Raw genomic sequence first — 20,376 nt, 5'->3', positions numbered from 1 at the left:
CCTGCACAGATCATCTGTGTTGGTACACCCAGGGTTCAGTCTACATCGCCATTGATGGTCACTGGCTCTGGATAAGGCCTGGGCCTTCTAAAATCCACCACCACCTTCTTGGTCATCATGGTGTTGAGGTTCAGGTAATTGAACAAGGTTCCATTTCACACCATTTTGACCTGGTTTGTAATGTTCTGGTGCAAATGGTGACGATGTGGCTCTTCACAAACGGGCTCTACTATTTCACAGACAGAAAAAAAAAACAAAACAAAAAAGGTTTACGCTGCAGATAGTTTTATACCATGATTAAACTCACAGGTTCTCATTTCTACTTTAGATATCCCACCATTCCCCTGTCCAAACATGGTGGTGCAGCAGCTGCATAATCTCCTTCTCACCTACACCCTCCTGACCTTTTCACCAGACTGAAGTTGGACCACCTGTACATGTTTGCGTGCCGTCTTTCCTCTGTGCCAACGGATTGGCAGTGTCCCTCTGCATCAGTGAATCTAGGTCATAGCAACCACTTGATGACCTTGATTGAGGTCTTTCAGGAATCACATACATTAGAGTTGTGGAGGCCAGTGCTGAACTTCAAGTAAAGAAAGAACAATGCCATTTTCTAAAAGAAAAACATCCGTTGCATACTTTTTTTTATATAAAATGAATTGGACACAGTTGTCTGCCAGCATATTGCTTCAGGAATTTTAAATGATCAGACAGAAAAATTATGCAGTATGACTAACTTGTATAGTTTAGTCTCGGCAGCAAATCTATTAAAATAGATAATTAGATGGAAGAGGGATTGCAGAAAAGTACAATGCTGGTTAAATCACCCTAAAGGAGACAGGGTGTCAGGAGGGCTCAAGGACAGCATAGTTAATGGGGCATCAGACAGATGACAGAGGGGAAAGGAAATGGGGTGGATGTTGAATAAAAGGATGGCTGACAAGCAAGAAACACTTCATCGTGGAAAGTTTGCGATATGAAGATGATTGCCTCAGAAAATTTTATTTAAGGTATAAGTGTTGGGAAAGTGAAGCCATAACTCAATCACAACTGAACATATTTAAATTCCAAACAACCACAACTGTAACGAGCTTCCTGATGGGGAGGTTCATGCCATAGACTTAACGAATCTCTTAATGTGCAATCTTTATTCATCATATTTATGAAATTGCTCTTCTTGTGCTGTCGTCACTCAGCTGGTTGGTCCTGCAGCTGCCAACCTGGATCCAAAATCATGTCGGAATGTCAGCGCTCACACATCAAGGAGGAGAGTGCATGTGACAATTCTGTCCCAGTTCTTTGACCTCCCCGACATCGCACCACTTCTGGATGTGTGCGTCTGGGGAAAGACACATGCATGGAGAGTAGCCTCCGGTTAAGCAGCTGCTTAGATGTTACCATCTTTACCCATCAAACTGTCATGTCTGTGTGTGTGTTGCTTGAGTCAGACCACATGATCCCCACAGAGTTTATTTTACAAAACTGTTAACACGTCATACCTAATCGGGGCAGGGACAAACGGTTGATTTAACGTCTATTTTATTTAGTAAAGCTTTTTGTTGATGGTTGTTATTTATTTTATGCAGTTATGCTGTTTTATTGCACCCATTTCATGTACAGCACTTTGTGATTTGTATCTATGAAAATATAAACTTAAATAACTTTTACTTACTAATGTTTTTCCTCTTTTGCCTACGTTAGACCAAAAAGAGTAGTATGACAAGCAAAGTTATGATTATCTGAATTATTTTCAAGGCTGGTGGTTTAAAAGAACAAACTGGTTTAGTAATTTCATATTGCATCATATCAAAGTATCTGTTTTACAATACAACCAGTTTTCCAATGCATAACTTTAAAAATATTAATTTATCTTTCCTCTGGGTATTCATGTGGTGGCAGAAAGGCTAGGTAATGTAATAAATCACAAACCCTTTGCCAACAATCAACAACCATGCTCTCCTGTGTATTTATTATGTGCAAATCATCAACATACTTGCTAAGAAGTGTGTTACCACACACTCACCCCTGTCCAAATGTTCACCTTAGGTTATGTTCTGTTTGTTTTCTAAAACGGTTGAACAGGAAAATTAAAAATAATCATTTTGCTTTAATATTCTGTCTTTTTTAAATGAAATAATCTTTTACTACTTTAGTTTTAACAGAGCTAGCTGAACTTTTTGCACAGCAGTATATTAACCTCAGCCTGCAGAGCACCAGCAGCTCAACAAAGCCATTCAGTATGCCTAACAACGCTGGAATCAGCTATTATCAGCTATAACACGAAAAACCAAACTGATTATTTATTGACTCTTCAAGCTAATTACCACACTTCCAGGGACTTCTTCAATCAATCTAAAGCACAATCAAATTGGAATGAAAGCACATGGTATATAACTGTCTTCTCTTGGTCAGTAGGTATCCAATCACAGTGTATTGCTGTGAATTCTCCAGGGTGTTTCTGCTGAAAGCCAGTTTAGAGAGCAGCATGAGTGCGAGATGGCTGCTACGGTGCATCCTGAAGCATTTAGTTGAGGAGCTGCAACCTCAGCACAGCTCAGGAGCAGTCAGAATTCATCATCCAGGACAGTGCTGGAAGAGTGGGGTTGCTGGTCTACATGCACAGACAGGGATACAGCACGCATGCAGACATACACAACATGCAAGCCCGTTCACAAGGTGCCCACCACACTCACGCTCAAGGCTACTGTAATCAATCCTGCTGTCTAGGAGAGCATACAAGCCCAAATACATGCAAACACTGCATTCTTCTCTGCATTTCTGAGCTGCAGACAAACACCTACTGAGGCGTGATCACACTACCCAAAAAGTCTGCAGACATTCTAAGACAGGATCAAAGTTCTGTTCCATTTATCCTTTGATAAAAATAAAAAATAACTATAGAATCAAATGTAAATATAAATCACAAAATTTTATTTTTAAAGAACTTGAATGACACAAAAAAATGTAAAACAAGAAAACTGAGTTATTATGCTGTTTGCCATTCGGACACTTTAATCAAGCTGATCTTGTACAACAGAAATAAGCCACATACAGAAAAGGAAAAATGGCTTTATGACTGACAGGAAAGAAAGAATAAATGTGACACAGTTTTCTGTATTATCTGCAAACTCTGACCTTTTGTAAACTATATGTTAACTGTCAACTGCAGCAAGATGGAAGAGCACAGGCAGATGAGCCAAAATAAGCATATATGACATTTGTGTTGAGGTCTTTCTGTTGCTTCAAAATAAAGGCATTCACATTAAATGTTAAATTTAGTTTCCTGCACAGCCACCAATGTTTTGCGAAGACATACAGGGACTGAAGACAAATCCTTTATTCATCCCAACCTCCACGGTTTGACATGTCATGAAGGAGTTTTGGATTCCTGATTATTCATAGAGCCATATGCTCTGGTGATACAGTGGCCACACTGAACACATGTAGCTGTGACTTGTAACCTTTAGCTGTATTGAAGGTTAAACAATATGCTGTAAGAAAATGCTGAAGGGAGCTGCATGACAGAACAAATAGTTGATGGTGATGAGACCTAAAGCTGACAGTATGCTGAGGAAACATTAAATCTAACATGAGTCAATTATGACATCAGCTTATCAGCAATCTAATCCCCATCAAAGTGGTCTTGCTCAGGCTGGGCTGATTTTGTGTACCTCACAGCACATAGGCAGCTAAATTTCACTCAAAGCAAATGAGTGCTCCAGCTCTGTTCTGGAAATGTAAGTGTAAAATCATTTAGAGGAGACAATTTTTCCCAAAGGAAATATCACAGCCAACACTGAAATCCCACCAGAGGATTTAATTTAAAAAAATAATTAGCAACTGGCCTAGAAGGAGTCACGTGCCATCCTGTGAAATGGAGGGGAAGCTTCACCCAAAAAAATCTAAACAAACTCGGTTTCAAAAGTGTCTGTTCATGTGAAAAGGGTTCATCTTTATTTTTTTCATAATAAATATAGATTTTCTCACAATTGAACAATTACATTGACTGATTATCATACATACAAGGATATTAATCCTTGGTAATAAAGATGGGAGAGCACTGATTGGCACCGACACCACTAGCCTTAAAAGGGAGGAAGAGAAAGACTGTGATGGATTGACTGCAGATTGTGATGGGTCTGAAGAGACATCAACCTAAAATAAAGTGTATTGCTACAGAAAAAAAAAATCACTCCATGGCTTAACACATAGTGTTGTCTCACAGTTCTAATACAATAACTAGATTCAAGTTAAACTATTTTATATAACCTCTAAATGAGAGAAGGGCAGCCACGCAGAAGCTGCAGAAAGTACTTTGGATGAATGTTGTTGGTGGTCTGCTGCCCTCTAGTGTTAGCCAGAGGAATGCTCACAAATAAATTAAGTATCCAAAGAAAAGGAGACTGAACCAAAAGTTAATGCAGTAAAAAATATTTTTAAAAAATCCAATGTGAGGCACCTATAGTGTTGTCAACTCTATTCCACAGTATTTGTGGAGTGGTCTGAGCCCATGCCCCTCTTTCTGATCCCTACACGTCTTCCTTCTCCTCCCTCTAATCTTCCTTGCCAGCTGCGTGTTCTCAGCGTGTACGGCGTGTTCTCTCCCTGGGTGAACGTGTTTTGTGTGTGTCATAGAGTCTTAGAGGATCTGTTCAGTGCTTGAGGCAGAAATGTCAAGTAGTCTCCAGGCTGCATATGGGTTGAGCTCCTCCTGGTCTCGACACAAAGCCCACACGTACATCATCCTGAGCACTTTTTCCTGCAGGAATAACAACAGATGGGGACATGCTTTATAAAGTACTCTATGAAAACCAAAACAAACAAACAAGTCTGAATTTGTAAACCATTTTAGACTAGTCAAACACAATACTTTGTGCTTATGACTGCCAGATCTAAGCCATTTTATGTTTAGCAGGCAACTCACAAAACAGATGTACCTAAAATCCTGAAGACTTTTCTAAATTAAAACATTGTGCAAAAACTTCTGAGTTGTGCCCAGTCAACACCCAGATTCTCCATGTGACTTCTCCGAGTTACGTTTTAAAAGCATCCGACAATCTTTTATTTTATTAGAGGCAGAATGTCATTTACAGCCCAGACCTCGATAAAATCCACCAGAACAGTACGTCCACCCTTACTCCTCTGGCAGTAGTCTTACACTCAGAACTTGGCAAGTGCCAGCTGCATGGTACTGAGTGGTACTGTACTGGTACCTTGACCTTTTCGTCAGTCACAACAGTTTTGAGATGGCCTGAGGGAAAGACACGGTAGATTTACAGCTCATAAAGATATCTAGGCCTTCTTTCTGGCCAGATAAAAACCTTGCCCAACACCTGAATAGAGCTTCATAGCCTCATTACATCCTGCTAATGAATCATTTAAACATCAATTATGGATTTGCATTGTTCCTATGAGTTTGTCTTTCGAGAGGGTTTTTACTTTTATCATGCTGCAGCTGTTAACAACGATAACTAATCTTAACAATCCGTATTTCTGTTCTTGCACCACTTACAGGGTCGCCTTCCACCACCTCTCCCTTGGCATTTCGGATCACCATGACCAGCTGTGCCTGGAAAGTTATAATTAAAACTGGACCCTGCTCCATCATCTTACCCATGGCCAGCTGGAAAATAAGACAAACATGTGTTTGACTAAGCATAATCTGCAAATTAAAGAGGTTGATAAAACTATCAGGCTAAGGCAGAAGACTGAGAAAAGCACAAGCCAAACATATTAAGATAGACAAAAGATAACGAGACTTTGTCTTTGCAAAAATTAAATACACATTTAATAATAAATCAAATCACTTCTTAAATTTTGATGATCAGAAGCTTTTTACATTATTTACATTAGAAACATGAGAATGCTTCAGATTCACACTAGTCTACGTATGAATGTTACTTTTAAAGTCCGGTCACTTACATCAATATTGTCTATGTCCAGAATCTTAGAGTGGAACTGCAGTCCCATGGCCTTAGCTTGCTGAATGGGATGTGCAAGTTGGCTGTATGTCTGTAAGCCCAGAAAAAGACAAGGAAAAGAATTACTAGGCATTTAAAGAAAAAAAAAACACACCAATCTCAAAACAAGCACAAATGTCAAATAAAATATTGGCGAGTTATGGAGCATGACTCTCTGCATGCATGTGGAAACTGTCTTTCAGCACTTTAAGGTCAAGAATGAGTCTGTCTGGAAGGTCTTACCGCTTCATAACACCAGTCCTTCAATACCTCCAGCTCTCCTCTGATCATCGCCTGTATGAGAACAGAACACACACAAGCTGTGATCGTTTAGTTTTGCTGGGCAACCTGCTTTAAAGTCAGACTTCATTTAACATCTGAAAGCAGGATTTACCTCCTAACTTTGACAAATAAAAAAAGAAAAAAATCATATTTGCATCTGCAAAATAACGTTTCATGATAAGAGTTGAGTGACTGTCTATGTAAGCTGGTCTGCAGATCAACTAACCTCCAGTATATTTGGGATGATGTCTCGTTCGCACTGTTTCAGAAAGGAATCCTTGTCAAAAGAAGGGTCCACCTTTAAAATCTCTGTTAATACCTCAGACATTTCTGTCTTTGAAAACAGCCCACCTACACACAAATACACAACAGATGCTATTTTAACAAATTAAACTGATTAAAAATCATTAAACAGCAAGTTCAAAAAAGCTTCAACAAAATCTTAAAAGTACAATTTATTCAGACAATAAGACAGAACCTAAAAGCAACACAGCAACCATATGATGCTTCTATTTAAAAAGTGAAAAAAAAAAAATCTTTTAAGGATCAAATATTTACAATTTAAAGAACATTAAATTACTGAGGTATGATCATCACTCATGACCTCTCCGTTGTTCAGTTCTGCATCACCACTCCAGCTTTATCTCACCTATGAGGTCAGACATCTTGTCAGTGACGGCGCGTGACGCTCGGATGAAGGCGTTGTCACTCTCATCATACTTCATCTTCATCTCAAAGAACCCTTAAATAAACATAAGATTAAAAAAAAAGAGAGAATCAGATTTTCAAATTGAGCACTGAAACTTTCATCTCTACTGCAAACATATGCTCAAAGAAAATTACTTTAAAAAAACTCACTAAAATTTCTTTCATTTTAACTGAATTCAAATAAAGATGTTTGACATAATTTATCCTGTCAAAAATAAACTCCTGCAGCTCTGTTAGCTGACAAAGTAGGACGTGACAGAATCAATCACAAGTAGAATAAGTGATGAATGACTCTCACATCTGTCCTAATAAAAACGTAAGTACTTACATATATCTATAGCATGAAGCACAGACAATTATAATTTACCACAACAGTTAATAATAATAATAATAATACATTTTATTTAAAAGCGCCTTTCAAAACACCCAAGGACACTGTGCATTGTTGTATAAAAAAGTCCATCTGGTCTGATTTGAAAAGCATCAGAGTACAAAAACAAAACCTTGTTTTTATTACTGAATTGAAATAGCTGTTTTTGATTACATGATCAGTAGGGTAATATGAAGTTTAACTTCAGCTACTGAGTGTGTTATCAGCGATCAACCAAGAGTCCTCTAATGTGTAAATATAAACTGGTACATTGGTCTTAAACAACAGAAATCTACATAACTCCAAATCTGTTGACTTTGTGCAATGTCCTAAATGTAAAAAGGGGTCATTTTTCACCTGTCCAAACTTAATTAATCACCAAAATTGCTTTCTTAACTAATGTGCATAATATAAAGGAAATCGACTCGGTGATGAAAATGTATTCAGTCCCATTTGGCATCCCAAAGCTGCACCCTCCATTAACTGCCCCTTTCAAATAATGCTCATTGGCAAAGCCTCCAAAACTGAGGGTCAGAAAAGAATTCAATGTCCAAAAAAAAAACACAAATAAATTGACTTTATTATTAGTTAAACATCAACAATTCATTTATCTCACCAGGAATGTAAAATACTGAGCAACACCGACAAGAAAAGCCTGGATACATGACGTCCACCATCTACTGCAACTCTATATTTATAAAAGAATCCATGACTCTTGTGTCATGCAATATTGCATATTTCAATCTCTTGATATGCTGCAGTAAAAATTTTAATCCAGCAACGTTTTTTTCCTGATAGATTTCTTTGTTGTTCTGAAGCCTCATGATTCCCTTCAGATGTTTTACCTGCTTAATTGCTAATAATAATAATGAAAATGCTTCAAATGTTTATGGTTGGATAAAATAAATAAGCCTCTATGTACCAAACTTCAATACAACAAGAAGCAAATGATTAATAAAGCAGAGAACTGGTGTGATATGGAAGCCAAGTATTTCTTACTGTTAAATACGACATTGTTGTCTTTGAAATCTTTCCACTGCTGGTACCATTTTGAGTCTTTGTGGAGCACCACACCCATAGCTTCCCTAAAGCACAGAGTGAAACATCACAGCTGTTATTCAATCTGAGCATCACAGTTACACAGTTTTAAGTTATAAAGTACAAAAAAACACAACAAAAGTAGCTTTTACATTGTATCATGAGCAAATGAATGAATGAAACTGAAACAGTAACACGACTTTGGCTTTAAGAAATGTTTGTTCAATTAAAGAAGTGCTTATCAGTCTTTCCATATTTCTGCAAACTGCAGTTCTAATTAATGGTAGTTCTAAAGAAGCTGATAGAGATCAGCCTCGGTGCCTGGCTATATGTGATAATTTCTCTGCTTGGACTCTCATTTCTTGGTTTTCTATTAACACTGATCATAATGAGTAAGGATAAACAAGTAATGCTAGCTATCTTTGAACATCAGGGACATTCCCTCGCTCACAACCGGGGCGAGCAGAGGGCACTCACGTACTCGTTGGCCTCGAAGACCTTGCTGTCATCCCCTGCCCCCTTAAAGGAAAACTCACTCCTCTTTCGGAGTCTGGTTGGAGGCCGATAAGGGCCAGTGTGGCCAAGGTCGCCGATCTCTTTCTTTACACTCTCCATGCCCTAAAACAGATCAACAAGTTGTAGCATCAGTTAATTGTGTTGTACTGTTGTATATATTACAGCTACACACACATTTATCACTACTTCATGTATGAAAATCTTTTAAAAAGAATCACTTTGCTGAAGTTTTAGTATCTGAGTAACAGCATACCTGAGATATTGCCTTGAAGGCACCAGTCTTCCCCAAAATCTCTCCACTCTTAGAGACAGATTCTGCAGAAGTCTTTGCTGTTTTGGCTGCTTCTTCCATTCCCTCTTTGATTTTCTTTCCAATGTCTGTACGACTGACTTCTTCCAGCCCCTGTCCACACAAACAGACAAGCAAACACATTTAAAGCATATCTGCATCAACATGAACAGCATATCTATGATATTCACCAGACTGCATCACATAGAAATATGTATCACTTTTACCTCTTTAACAGTCTCAGAAATAGTTCCCAATTTCTTCTTTAGAACCTCTGAGGTTTTAACAGTTTCCGACTCTATAGTTTTCTATAAAATGACAGAGGAGGGGACATTGGTCACCAAATTCAGCTCCAGCACTGATTCTGAATGATGTGTATGGCCAAATACTTACATATTTCCTTCGAGCTTGTTTCAGTGCATCTGACTCTTCCAGTTTTTTGGCCTCTTCTCTGAACTTCTTGATGTTTTCTTTCATTTCTTTGTTTTTGTTCAGCTCTTGTCTAATGTTATCCAGAAACTCCCCCAGGAAACCTTTTCTACCACTGCCCTTCTCCCCGGACAAATACCTTACCTGCAGAAGGGGAGACCAAGGCACCTTGATGAAACAAATAAAACACTGTGATAAAACATGTCCAAGAAAGTTCTTAAAACTAGAATAATCTTAGAAAGCAAAAACAAAAGCAGGTGATTTTTTGCTTCTTTTCATACAACAGTTCTAAAATAATAGATAAGAAACTGCATAAAAATTCATCTTTCAGTTTCAACATATGATATGTTTAGTATAATTACTAATGTAAATATAGACTTGTGTTTACCAGCCGGTCCGGCTGCACGTTCATGTGCTGTTTTTTCCCAAAGAAGTTGTCGGATAGAGAAAGGGCCATAACACGGATTAACATTGGCCTTGTATTTTCAAAGAGGAAAGCACTGCGAGAGCTAAAGAAGCTACAAATTGACTTGAAGCTATCACTTCTCTTGTACAGTAGGTAACAACATAAATGTTATAAGTTACTTCGACATGTTTCACAAAATGTTGATATGGTTTTTACTCAGTGTGTTTGCATTTTCGTTTGCAAACAAGGCCAGTGGGGGAAGAGGTAAAGGGAGGTGTGGCTCATTACATGCTTTGTTTTAGTCTACAGGTAGCAGACAACAGCAAAGCTTGCGATAAAACGATATCGCTTATTGCCCCTTTAGAACAAAGTATAACTTGTAAGGAACGTGCTTCGGTGCAAAAAGCAACACAGCTAATTAAATGTTTGGGTAGTGCCCCCCAAAATGTGCCACAATCCCCTACTATAATCTCCTGATGGTATTCACTCTGGTTTTGAATTTCTTGGTGGATTGGATGATTATACTATCCCACACAAATAAGGGAACAAAATGCTACATATTAGCAATGTTTACACTATTAATTTTTAATTGTTAGAGACATCAGGGAGGATTGTGTGGAAGACCCCAACACAGACATGACTGCTTGGTACCTCCTCCTTTTTGTCTGCTTATTTTATAATGGAGCTGTAGACTGCAGTTTAAATTTTATACATCTGAAAATGTAAACTCAACTTAATCTCTGATTATGCTATAAATTCTAAAGGCTATTTTTTTCTAAACTCTTTGTTGTTGATCATTGTGCTTATTTTTTCCACTAAAATAATAAGACGTTCAAATAGCTAGAAAAAAAGATACAGACTGCATCCAAGTTATTTTTAAGTTATTTCTCATATGAAGAGTTACCTGTGGATAGCTGGCGATGAACCCACGTATCCTGTAAACATCGGGTCTGTTTGGAAGCAGCAGGTAAGAGGAAGGGAATGCCAAGCCTCTTCTTACACATATCTGACATTAGACACACATTAAAGGCGCAGTGAGTCTAAGTTTTTATACTTAAACTTTTACTGCTAAATCAGTTCAATCATGAAGTGAGCATAAATGTGGCAAATCACAACAGTTAGGACCATTTTTACATTAAAACACCGGCGTGCACCACTTAAAGCTGCAGCATGCCTGATCGGCGATCACACTTATGAGTGATACAGTAAAACTAAAAGGATTAGAATAAACTTTCCCAATAATCAGTCCGTAATCCAAATAGATATCCAGCCAAACCTGATGGCTTTAGCTAGCTGAGTTAGCTAAGTTTAGCGCACTAGTTAGACCAACTGCACCCATCAACTGCAGCAGGAAATATGGTATTTAATAAATACCTGCAACTTAAGTTGCCATTTATTATTTTATTGTGCTCAACGTTCATATTTGGCTCAAACTTCTCAGAACTCACCTGATAACACTGACATATGGGGGCCGCCATCTTGAAATCGTGCCAGTGACCTTCTTCCGGTGGTGACCTTCCACGTCCACGAGGGGGGAGGGTCTTAAACCGTCGTCAGATAAAATCAAACGTTTCCAGTCTTTTATATGCTTATATAGCTTCATCTTTCCGCATGCCTGACAATACACGTCGGTGTTTACTATTATCATTTAGTTAAATGTAAAATAAAAGATTATGAACTTTTCACAAGTACCACATCATGACATAGAACAGAAAAGCCAAAGGGTTTCATATGTTGAGATTTATTTATCAAAACACCTTATATAATAAAGGCAATGACAGGTTAAGCATGACAGAAAAAGAAAAAAAGAAAACAATAAAAGTTTGGTCTCTAAAAAAAAAAAAGTAAAATTTAAGTAGAAACTAAAAACATTCAGTGCTACAAATGACTAACTAAAATAACACTTGCATTGTTACAAACATCTACCAAACCAAATCTGCTGAGGGGTAATTCAAATAATGAAGAGTGGACACCAATGTGACACAGAAACAACTTATGCGTTTCTATCAATCCTAACATCAATCTCTCTTCCACTCAGCCGATAGCCATTCATGGTCCGGCAGGCGCGCTCAGCAGTTTCAGGGTTGTCAAAGCGAACCACACCACAGCCCTTGGACTTGCCATTCTCCATCTTAATATCCGCATACTGGACCATACCTGCACAGAAGCAAAGAACAATGTCAAATTTTATCTTAATACTAAAATCATAATCTATGTTGATACTATATTTACTCGTGCAAGTATCTACTGTAGCAGCTATACTTTCTTAATGGGTGATCTTTGAGGTAAGAAATTATGTAAAGCTAATAGAAGGTTATGTGGTAAGAACTGTTTTTCAGAAATTTTATAAATCAATATAAAACTGATCTGCTGACATTAGATCAGAAAAGACCCCCAAATGTCCACTACTGCACATAAGCTGAATTTGAACTGCACAATGCATCTCTTCAGGATGAGTTTCTAAGCCAGAATGAATTTCTTCCTTCATCTTTTCTTACCGCATGTATTGAAGGTGTCTTTCAGCATCTTCCAGGTGAAATCAAATGGCAGCTAAAAAATATTAATTCCAAATTTAGTAAACTTAAATATGTTTTCTGAAAAAATGTATAAATGTATATATATGAAAATATTAAATTCTGTGTTAATGCTTACATTTCTGACAAAGATCTGGCATCCCTTACGGATATTGCTGCCACCAGTTACTGGCCCCCCAGTCCCTGCTCCTCCAAAGGAATTCCCACCAAATCCACGATCCATGTCACCAGAGCGGTCAAACTGACCTCCAACACCTCCAGATCCCATTCGGTCCATGCCAGAGCTCATGCGGTCAATGCCAGTGGAGGGAAAACGGTCGAGTCCCCCTGCAGATCCCATGCGATCAAAGCCGCTTCCCATTCTGTCAAGCCCAGTGTTGCCCATGCGATCCATACCCATTGGAGAGCCAAAGTCCATGCTGGTACCCATGCGATCCAAAGTTGACGGTCCCATGCGGTCAAATCCTGCAGGGCCCAGGCGGTCCATGCCGGAGGTCATACGGTCCAGGCCTGGTCCAAGCCTGTCCATACTGGGTCCCAGCCGGTCCATCCCTGAGCCCATTCGGTCAAACCCTGATCCCAACCGGTCCATGTCAGACACTCGATCGACCCTGTCCATGCCCATCCCTCCCATGCGATCCATGTTACCTCCAAGGCGGTCCATTCCAGAGCTCATGCGGTCCATACCCAGGGAGTTTCCTAAACAAACAAACAAAAGGAGGGATTATCAACCAAGCTATGGTAAGGTTTACACAGGTTTTCAAACAAATCCTGAAAATACTAACCCATTCCTCTTTCAAAGGAGTCTCCAAAATTATTGCGAGACATTCCCATTTCATTTCGCCCAAATTCCCTGTCAAAAGCACCACCAATCCCACGGTCCATCTCTGACAATGCAAGAGATGAAACCATTAGACATCCAGTGAAACGTGAAGAGTTCCACGCTTGCTCTGGATTACTTGGAACCTCCCAAAACCTGCTTACCATTCATTCTGCCCATCCCTGAAGAACCGAATCGATCCATGTTATTCACTCCTCCAAAGTTGTCCATTCCTAAAAAATAAATGAAAATAAATTAGTGATTTGAACGAAATTGGGAGAAAATATTTAACAAATTCTATCTATTGAGGAGTGTTGAGTTTGTTTACCCCCCCCCATGCGACCTCCCATGTTGCCAAATCCCATTCCATCCATTCCTACAATTGAGAAGAGTTTTGATGAGATGGTGTCAGTTACTAATGTAATTTATTCTAGGATATAAAGAACACAAAAACACTATGATAAATTACCTCCTGGGGCCATGTTGCCCATCCCTCCACCACCACCTCCTCTGTTGAGCTGGGTAGCATCAATAGGCTGACCACCAGGTCCCAGGCCCAAACCCACTCCACTCAGGCCACCTAAGCAAAGAAAATGGGCACAGGTTCAAATTTTTATTTGCAAATTATTTACAAAAAATAAAGGACAATTTAGAGATAATAGACTATTCATTAGCATCGAGCCTGCAATAACACCCCTGCAGCTAAATACAGTTTTACTTTGAGGTAGCCTTACATATGGTTATGTACACTGCCTGGCCAAAAAAAAAAAAAAAAAAAAGTCACCTCTTTAATTTAACCAAGCAATAGCTTCTCATTTCTTAAACAACCAGGTGGAAAAAACACACCCCGTGGTCGTAGCTGTTCGTTTAAGGGTCAAATCACTGTCATGCATCAAGCAGAGAAAACATCTAAGGAGGTGCAGAAACGACTAAAAATGGGTTAAGAACTGTCCAACACATTATTAAAAACCGGAAAGATAGGGGGAACCATAGCCTTCGAGGAAAAAATGTGTTCAGAAAAAAAAAAATTTAAATTTAAATGTTTGGTGAAATTTAAATAAAAGAAAAACAACAGTAGAACTCAGGGTTATGATTAATAGTGAAAGTAAGAGCATTTCCACACACAATGCAAAGGGAACTCAAGGGATTGGGACAGAAAAGCTGTACAGCCATAAGGAAAAGAGTGAAGCCAACTGAGAAAAAGGCTTTAATTTGCTAAAGAGCATAATGATAGGACTCTGGAGCAATGGAAGAAGATCATGTGGTTTGATGAGTCCAGATTTACCCTCTTCCAGAGCAATGGGAGCATCATAGTTAACAAGAGAAGTAGATGAAGACATGAAAGCACCATACCTATGGCCTACTGTACAAGCCTGTGGGGGCAGTGCTATGATCTGGGCCTGCTGCAGTTGGATAGGTCTATGTTCAACAACACTATGTATCCAAAGAATGAAGTCAACTACTTGAATATACTGAATGTCCAGACCTGAAACCTCATTGAAAATATCTTTGGGGTGTGCTGGAAAAGCCAATACGCAGTGGTCAGACTCTCCCATCATCAATACAAGATCTTGGTGCAAAATTAATGCTACACTGGATGGACAGGCAGTGTTTTCTGAACTACATTAGACCCATCTCTTATAATGGAAGTACGCTGCCATTAATGCACATCCAAGATGTGGTTAGGGGAATAAATTTCCAATCTCTTTTTCAGTACAAAAAAGAAAGCTTTGCATATACGTACGAGGAAGAGCAGCTGCTCTGTCTGGTGGTCCGAAATCTTTGGGGAGGGATTTCTCATCCTGTAAAAATGATACAAGACTTTAATACGCTTTGTCACATTAACAGGGCCTGATGTAAAAACAAAACATAGCAACTTACCAGTTTGACATGCATGGTTCTGTTAAACAGGAGCTGCCCATTAAACATAGCTGTTAGAAAATTAAGGAAAGCATACCTGGAACTAAGAAAACCATAAAATTATAGTAAATACAAAGGAGTTGCAATAAAAAAAAATCCAAATCAGTCAAAGGATACAGACAGCTTGGACTGCTTCAATGGGCATTTCAAAGGTTACTGTGCCCATGCCTCTGCTTTTGCCTTCCTTGTCCTCCAGGATATCTGTCCTCACCACCATGCCTGCCATGCTGAAGACTTCTTTCAGCTTCTTCCACCCCACTTTGTAGTCAAGCTGAGGGTGGGGGACAGACATGGTTAGTTATACAACTCGGATTATGTTAAGGTATCCTACCATCTAATGGTCACATCATATATTGTTGAAATAATTCTAAATAATCAGTTACTTAAAGAAACTGTCTTTTAAAGACTTGAAATTCAGTCTTAAAAAAATAAGCTGTCTCATTTAATACAATCTTTTGTTTCTTCTTCTTCTTTTAAACAACCAAAACAAAAATAGCCTCACATTAGCCACGAAAACAGTGCTGCCAATCCTGCCAGCCTGGAGACCATGGATAATCTCGTTGGGGATGTTTGGGTTGTTCATCAGGCTGGGGGGAATGCTAACCATGGGACCATTTGGTCCAGGGCCCATTCGATCCATGCCGCCCATTCCTCCCATGCCGCCCATTCCTCCCATGCCGCCCATTCCTCCCATGCCACCGTGGCTTCCTGGTGGGCCTCCACCTTGAGACTTATTCATTTCCCTCTGAGAGATGACTCCATCAGGGTCCTGTAAAATGTAAGAAAAAGATCACTTAGGTTTATTCACAATGAAGATTTTGGTTTAAAAACCATGACATTTGCTTTACTTATTATTCCTGCAACCTACCTCTTTCACTTTTAGAGGTCGCCCATTGAGGTTATGCTTGTTGACCTTTTCCACTGCTTTTTTCATTAGTTCTTCGTTCCTAAACTCAACAACACTGAAAAATATCCACAAACAAAAATCAATTATTATATTCTGGCTTTAGCAGACATTCGGCATGGTTTAATTCTCTCAAACGGATCGTTTCTTTGTGTCAAGCTGACATACAAAAACTTGGAAGTTGTGAATATTTAATTCAGAGTACTTACGCACAACCCTTTGTTGATTGAAGTCATCAGGACAGGCACCAGGAAGAGTGAACATAATATTTTAAATTAGTGAAAGTAATGTTTTGTAATGGTTTAACTGCCATGTAGCAAAAAATAATTCATGCATAACAAAAAGTTTAAACACACAAAAGCTTATAGCTGTGACAACAACTCCCTACACTGATACAATTCTTTTTTTTACCCAGTCAGTCAAGAACCATACAAACAAGTCTAATGAATATCAATAATTATTTTCCAACATCCAAAGGGCAGAAAATCCACAGTGATAGGTTTCCACACCACTAAAGATATTGGAGAAGTAACTTTCCAATTAAGTAAATTGTTTAACAACCATCTAACAGCTTTGTAACAACATCTTGCAGAGTAAACCCCTTAAGATCATAAGGAGCAAATCCAGCAACCAAAGGGGACATTGTCAGCTACTGCAATCCACAGGATTGAATACAAGGAAAGCTGAAGTCCTGTTTTAAGAGTATCAACCCTTCAGGATGGCCTTAAATAAGTGTCACAGATGACACCAAATAAAACACGCCTCCAGCATGTCACCATCTCACACACTCCACCAGGTTTCTGTATCTGAACAATTCCCAACAATGTAAATAAACCAAAGCTGACAAACACAGGTTTGTCTAAGCTTACATGTTTTATTTGTATGTATTTGCACTTACCCTCGATTTGCCTTCTGCGTCCATTAAGTGTTCCACGTACGTTACCTCACCCACTACAAATCAGATTCCAGAGACGACACACACCAAGGGGAGAGAAGCCGAGAGAACAATGGGGGTTTAGAGCAGAAACAAGGAGGACGGCCGGTGACAGTGAGCTCGGACTGCTAGTCCGGAGCCTTCCCCCAGCACCTCAGCAGCACAATATGGTACAGGTCTACAAAAGGTAAGCTTGGCTTGTTAAAATTAAAAATATATATAAAGACTTCTTAGTCTGTCCTTGTTGGATTTCTCCCAAAACACCAAAAGCAATAGACTGAGGACACCAACTGTTAAAATGGCCAACAGCCTTCCTATTTCGATGTAATGCCATGAACACCACCTACTACATGAAGATAATTGACCATATAATTTCAAGGTAGAAAAACCCATACAAATGCCTCAGCCCATTTCATTACAAGCCTTAGCGTACTTTTTCAAATGTCACAATTTAAACCTCCAGCAAATGCATCAAAACATTTGCCCATCAATAAGAGGAAACCTAAAGGTAGAAAAATGACCAAAGTCTTGGTGATGGCGGGTTCTTAGAAAAAGGACGCTTCTTTAACTACAAACCAATAAAGTGGCCCGTTTCTGAATGCAAAAAAATCTCAATTTTGATTCAGCGTCGACCACAGCCACGCCTTTAGTCCAGGTCACGTCTGTTCAGCAAATGGACATAAGTGACCAAACCGCTCGAGACAAGGACAGTTCAAAAGAAGTTGCTTCGTTTTGTAGACCTGTACCCCAAAGACATCCCCAGCACATAGCTGTGTTTGGCACAACACGGAGATCTGCTGAGAAACATTTGCTTGTCAAGGTCACACCTAAAAAAGAAAATGCAATTTAACTCCACAGTCAGTTGAGATAGAAACCAATACCTGCCCTCCTTCAGAAAAAAGATTAAACCCTTCTAAACATATTCTTCAACTTACATGTCAAATGATAGCATTACAAATGATGCATCTGAGGATATCAATATCCCATAATTATACAACTCATGTAAGTGAAAAGTTATTCTTTGCAGAATTCAGACCTGCTGTATCACACAACATTTAATTAGACATGTCTCCACATAATTTGACCATTTTTTAAATAAGTTAAACTTTTTCTGATAATTAGATGTTGAAACTGATAGCAACCTAATCCTTGTTTCAAGGCAAAAATCATTTAAGTCCAGCAAAAGTACTGTTTCACTTATGTTGTGCGTTTCTTGGGGGTAAACATCTCATTATGCCATTCAAGATCCCCTGTCGTGGAATTTTTCACATTAGTGGACTTGCTTTACACTTGTACAACCTCCACATCACAAAAACAAAAGGTTATAGTAATCTCAATGGAGACCAAGTGTTCAATCTAACATCCAGGTTCACCACACTTGTGCAAGTCTGCAACAGCTCCTTAGTTGTCAGACAAATGAGAGGGATCCTATCCAAAACCTTTGTTCCAAATAACTTCCACAGAAATCACAAACGCTATTATATGTACCACTCCAATCAGCCCTTCAAAGCTGCAGCGGTCAAACAAAATGACCCTGGATGCTGTCCAAAACTGTCATAAGTCATTCCCTTATCCAAATACCTTACCTTTTTCTTTCATCAGGTCTTTAAGGGCCTGCCATTTCACATCATAGGGGATGTTGCTGACAAAAACACGGTATCTTTTGTTTGGGAGGCAGTAAGGCTCATAGCGTCCACCTCTCTTCTGGGGTCTCTCCTTCCTGCTAGAGTTGGATTCATTCTTGGGTTTCCCATTCATTTCTCTACATAAAGGAGAATGTTATAGTGAGTACACGTTTAAAATAAAAAAAACAAAAACAAGGTCAAACACGTACAACTATTATATACTCCACAAAAACATATAAAAAATTAAATATGTGGTCAAACGAGCTGTCTGGTGGAAGCCTAAAAAGAAGGAACTGCTGTAAGCAGGTCAAACAGCTAAGTAATAAATGCGTCTTTAATCCGGCAGAAGCATCAATTCCTTTCCACTTAGACAAATTTGATATTTACAACGCCACTAAATACCGATCGATGTCTGATAGTTCAACACCTGCAATGATAGAACAGTTAATAGCATTCTCAAATAGTTTTAACTCAAAATGACTGCGCTCAGCCACATGGCAAGGCCGCTCTTTAGACCAAGTGGGCCTTTCCGTGTAACTTGATCAACGATACGTTTTGTTTAAAAAAAGAAAATTGAACGAACATAACAGAATTTGACTATTTCCCCACCAACTTAAAGATTACCATGTGGTTAGGTTTCTTGCGAGCTTTTAATTTCACTATAGGCATGGACAGGTCCTGCAAACAGACGGGCCCGAAATACAGGCTACGTAACCTTACTTTAATGCAACAATTTCGTTGAAATTTTAACGTTTTGAATGTTTATTAAAACCTAATCGCCTGGCTGGTATATAACAAATGAAGCTGTTTTTATTATTTTATTTTAATAATAAGGACACCCGACATTAGAATTTGAATAGCTGCTGCAACTAGCTAGTTACAACAAAGAAACCTCGATACTCACCCTTGCTGCTGCTGCTGCTGCTGCTGCTGCGGCGGCGGCGCCTGCTGAAGCGGCTGCGGCTGGCTTTCATTCTCGGTAATATTTTCGGTCTGCTCGGTCGACATTTTCTTACACAGATATGTTTTTCGCCTAACTTCAGTATTTAGTGGCAAATTATATTACTAGGTCGAACGCCTGTAATGGCACAAACCGAAGCTAGCTGTCACGAAAATGGCGGACAGAACAGTCTGTGACCAATTTCAAAAGCGTCATGAACTACTTCCGTTTAGTTTTTCAACTTACAAGTCACGAAGTACAAAATAAAAGACGCCAGGTTTACTTAGAAAATAACGCTATAAATATATTACCAAAAACTATAACACGATTGTCAAATATCATACATACAATTTACCTAAGGAGACCATTCTGTGTCAGGATGTCAACTGCCAACTAAAGGAACATAAAAGTGACCTTTGTTCCATGTATGATGCAGTAGTGGCTGCTCTAATTAATGCGGGGAAACCATTTCAAAAACGGAAATGTGATAGGAAGTACAAGACTAGACCTGGCTGGAATGAATATGTAGCTCAGTATCATGCTGATGCTCGGGAAGCATATAGACTCTGGGTCCTGGCTGGAAAACCGAGACAGGGCCCTGAGCTTGAGCACAAAAAAATGACCAATGCCAGGTTTAAATATGCTGTGCGATTTATATCAAAAAATGAGCAGGCTCTGAGAGCTGACGCTATGGCTAACAA

At 39.0% G+C, this 20,376-nt stretch overlaps 2 protein-coding genes across 5 annotated transcripts; both read right to left on the bottom strand.

The window, feature by feature from the left end:
- Positions 1-2,983: 2,983 nt before the first annotated feature.
- On the bottom strand, positions 2,984-11,524 carry timm44 (translocase of inner mitochondrial membrane 44 homolog (yeast)). 2 transcript variants are annotated; one of them, XM_042007048.1, is made up of 13 exons: positions 11,447-11,524; positions 10,903-11,004; positions 9,557-9,760; positions 9,391-9,471; positions 9,128-9,277; positions 8,840-8,976; positions 8,320-8,405; positions 6,892-6,984; positions 6,469-6,593; positions 6,204-6,254; positions 5,923-6,012; positions 5,513-5,623; positions 2,984-4,759 (listed from the first exon to the last, which is right to left on the bottom strand). In XM_042007048.1, exons 1-13 carry the CDS (start codon positions 11,474-11,476, stop codon positions 4,640-4,642), a joined length of 1,380 nt encoding a protein of 459 aa, XP_041862982.1. In that variant the 5' UTR covers positions 11,477-11,524; the 3' UTR covers positions 2,984-4,639. The 2 variants fall into 2 exon arrangements, with proteins under 2 accessions (XP_041862982.1, XP_041862983.1); XM_042007049.1 differs by having other exon boundaries at positions 9,557-9,736; positions 11,447-11,476.
- Positions 11,525-11,718: 194 nt separating this feature from the next.
- Positions 11,719-19,883, bottom strand: hnrnpm (heterogeneous nuclear ribonucleoprotein M). Of its 3 annotated transcripts, XM_042005690.1 has the most exons (16): positions 19,640-19,882; positions 18,697-18,872; positions 17,075-17,127; positions 16,386-16,393; positions 16,141-16,234; positions 15,775-16,041; positions 15,390-15,543; positions 15,234-15,283; positions 15,097-15,154; positions 13,822-13,932; positions 13,681-13,728; positions 13,517-13,585; positions 13,318-13,419; positions 12,651-13,231; positions 12,497-12,548; positions 11,719-12,155 (listed from the first exon to the last, which is right to left on the bottom strand). In XM_042005690.1, exons 1-16 carry the CDS (start codon positions 19,741-19,743, stop codon positions 11,992-11,994), a joined length of 2,091 nt encoding a protein of 696 aa, XP_041861624.1. In that variant the 5' UTR covers positions 19,744-19,882; the 3' UTR covers positions 11,719-11,991. The 3 variants fall into 3 exon arrangements, with proteins under 3 accessions (XP_041861624.1, XP_041861625.1, XP_041861626.1); XM_042005691.1 differs by lacking the exon at positions 13,318-13,419 and having other exon boundaries at positions 19,640-19,883; XM_042005692.1 differs by lacking the exons at positions 17,075-17,127; positions 19,640-19,882 and having other exon boundaries at positions 18,697-18,828.
- Between the last annotated feature and the right edge of the window lie 493 nt (positions 19,884-20,376).

The sequence above is a fragment of the Melanotaenia boesemani genome, chromosome 14 (assembly GCF_017639745.1).
Source record: "Melanotaenia boesemani isolate fMelBoe1 chromosome 14, fMelBoe1.pri, whole genome shotgun sequence".
NCBI classification, from domain to species: domain Eukaryota; kingdom Metazoa; phylum Chordata; class Actinopteri; order Atheriniformes; family Melanotaeniidae; genus Melanotaenia; species Melanotaenia boesemani.
Note: the sequence above shows the minus strand (reverse complement) of the source record. Positions and strands in the feature narration are given on the sequence as shown.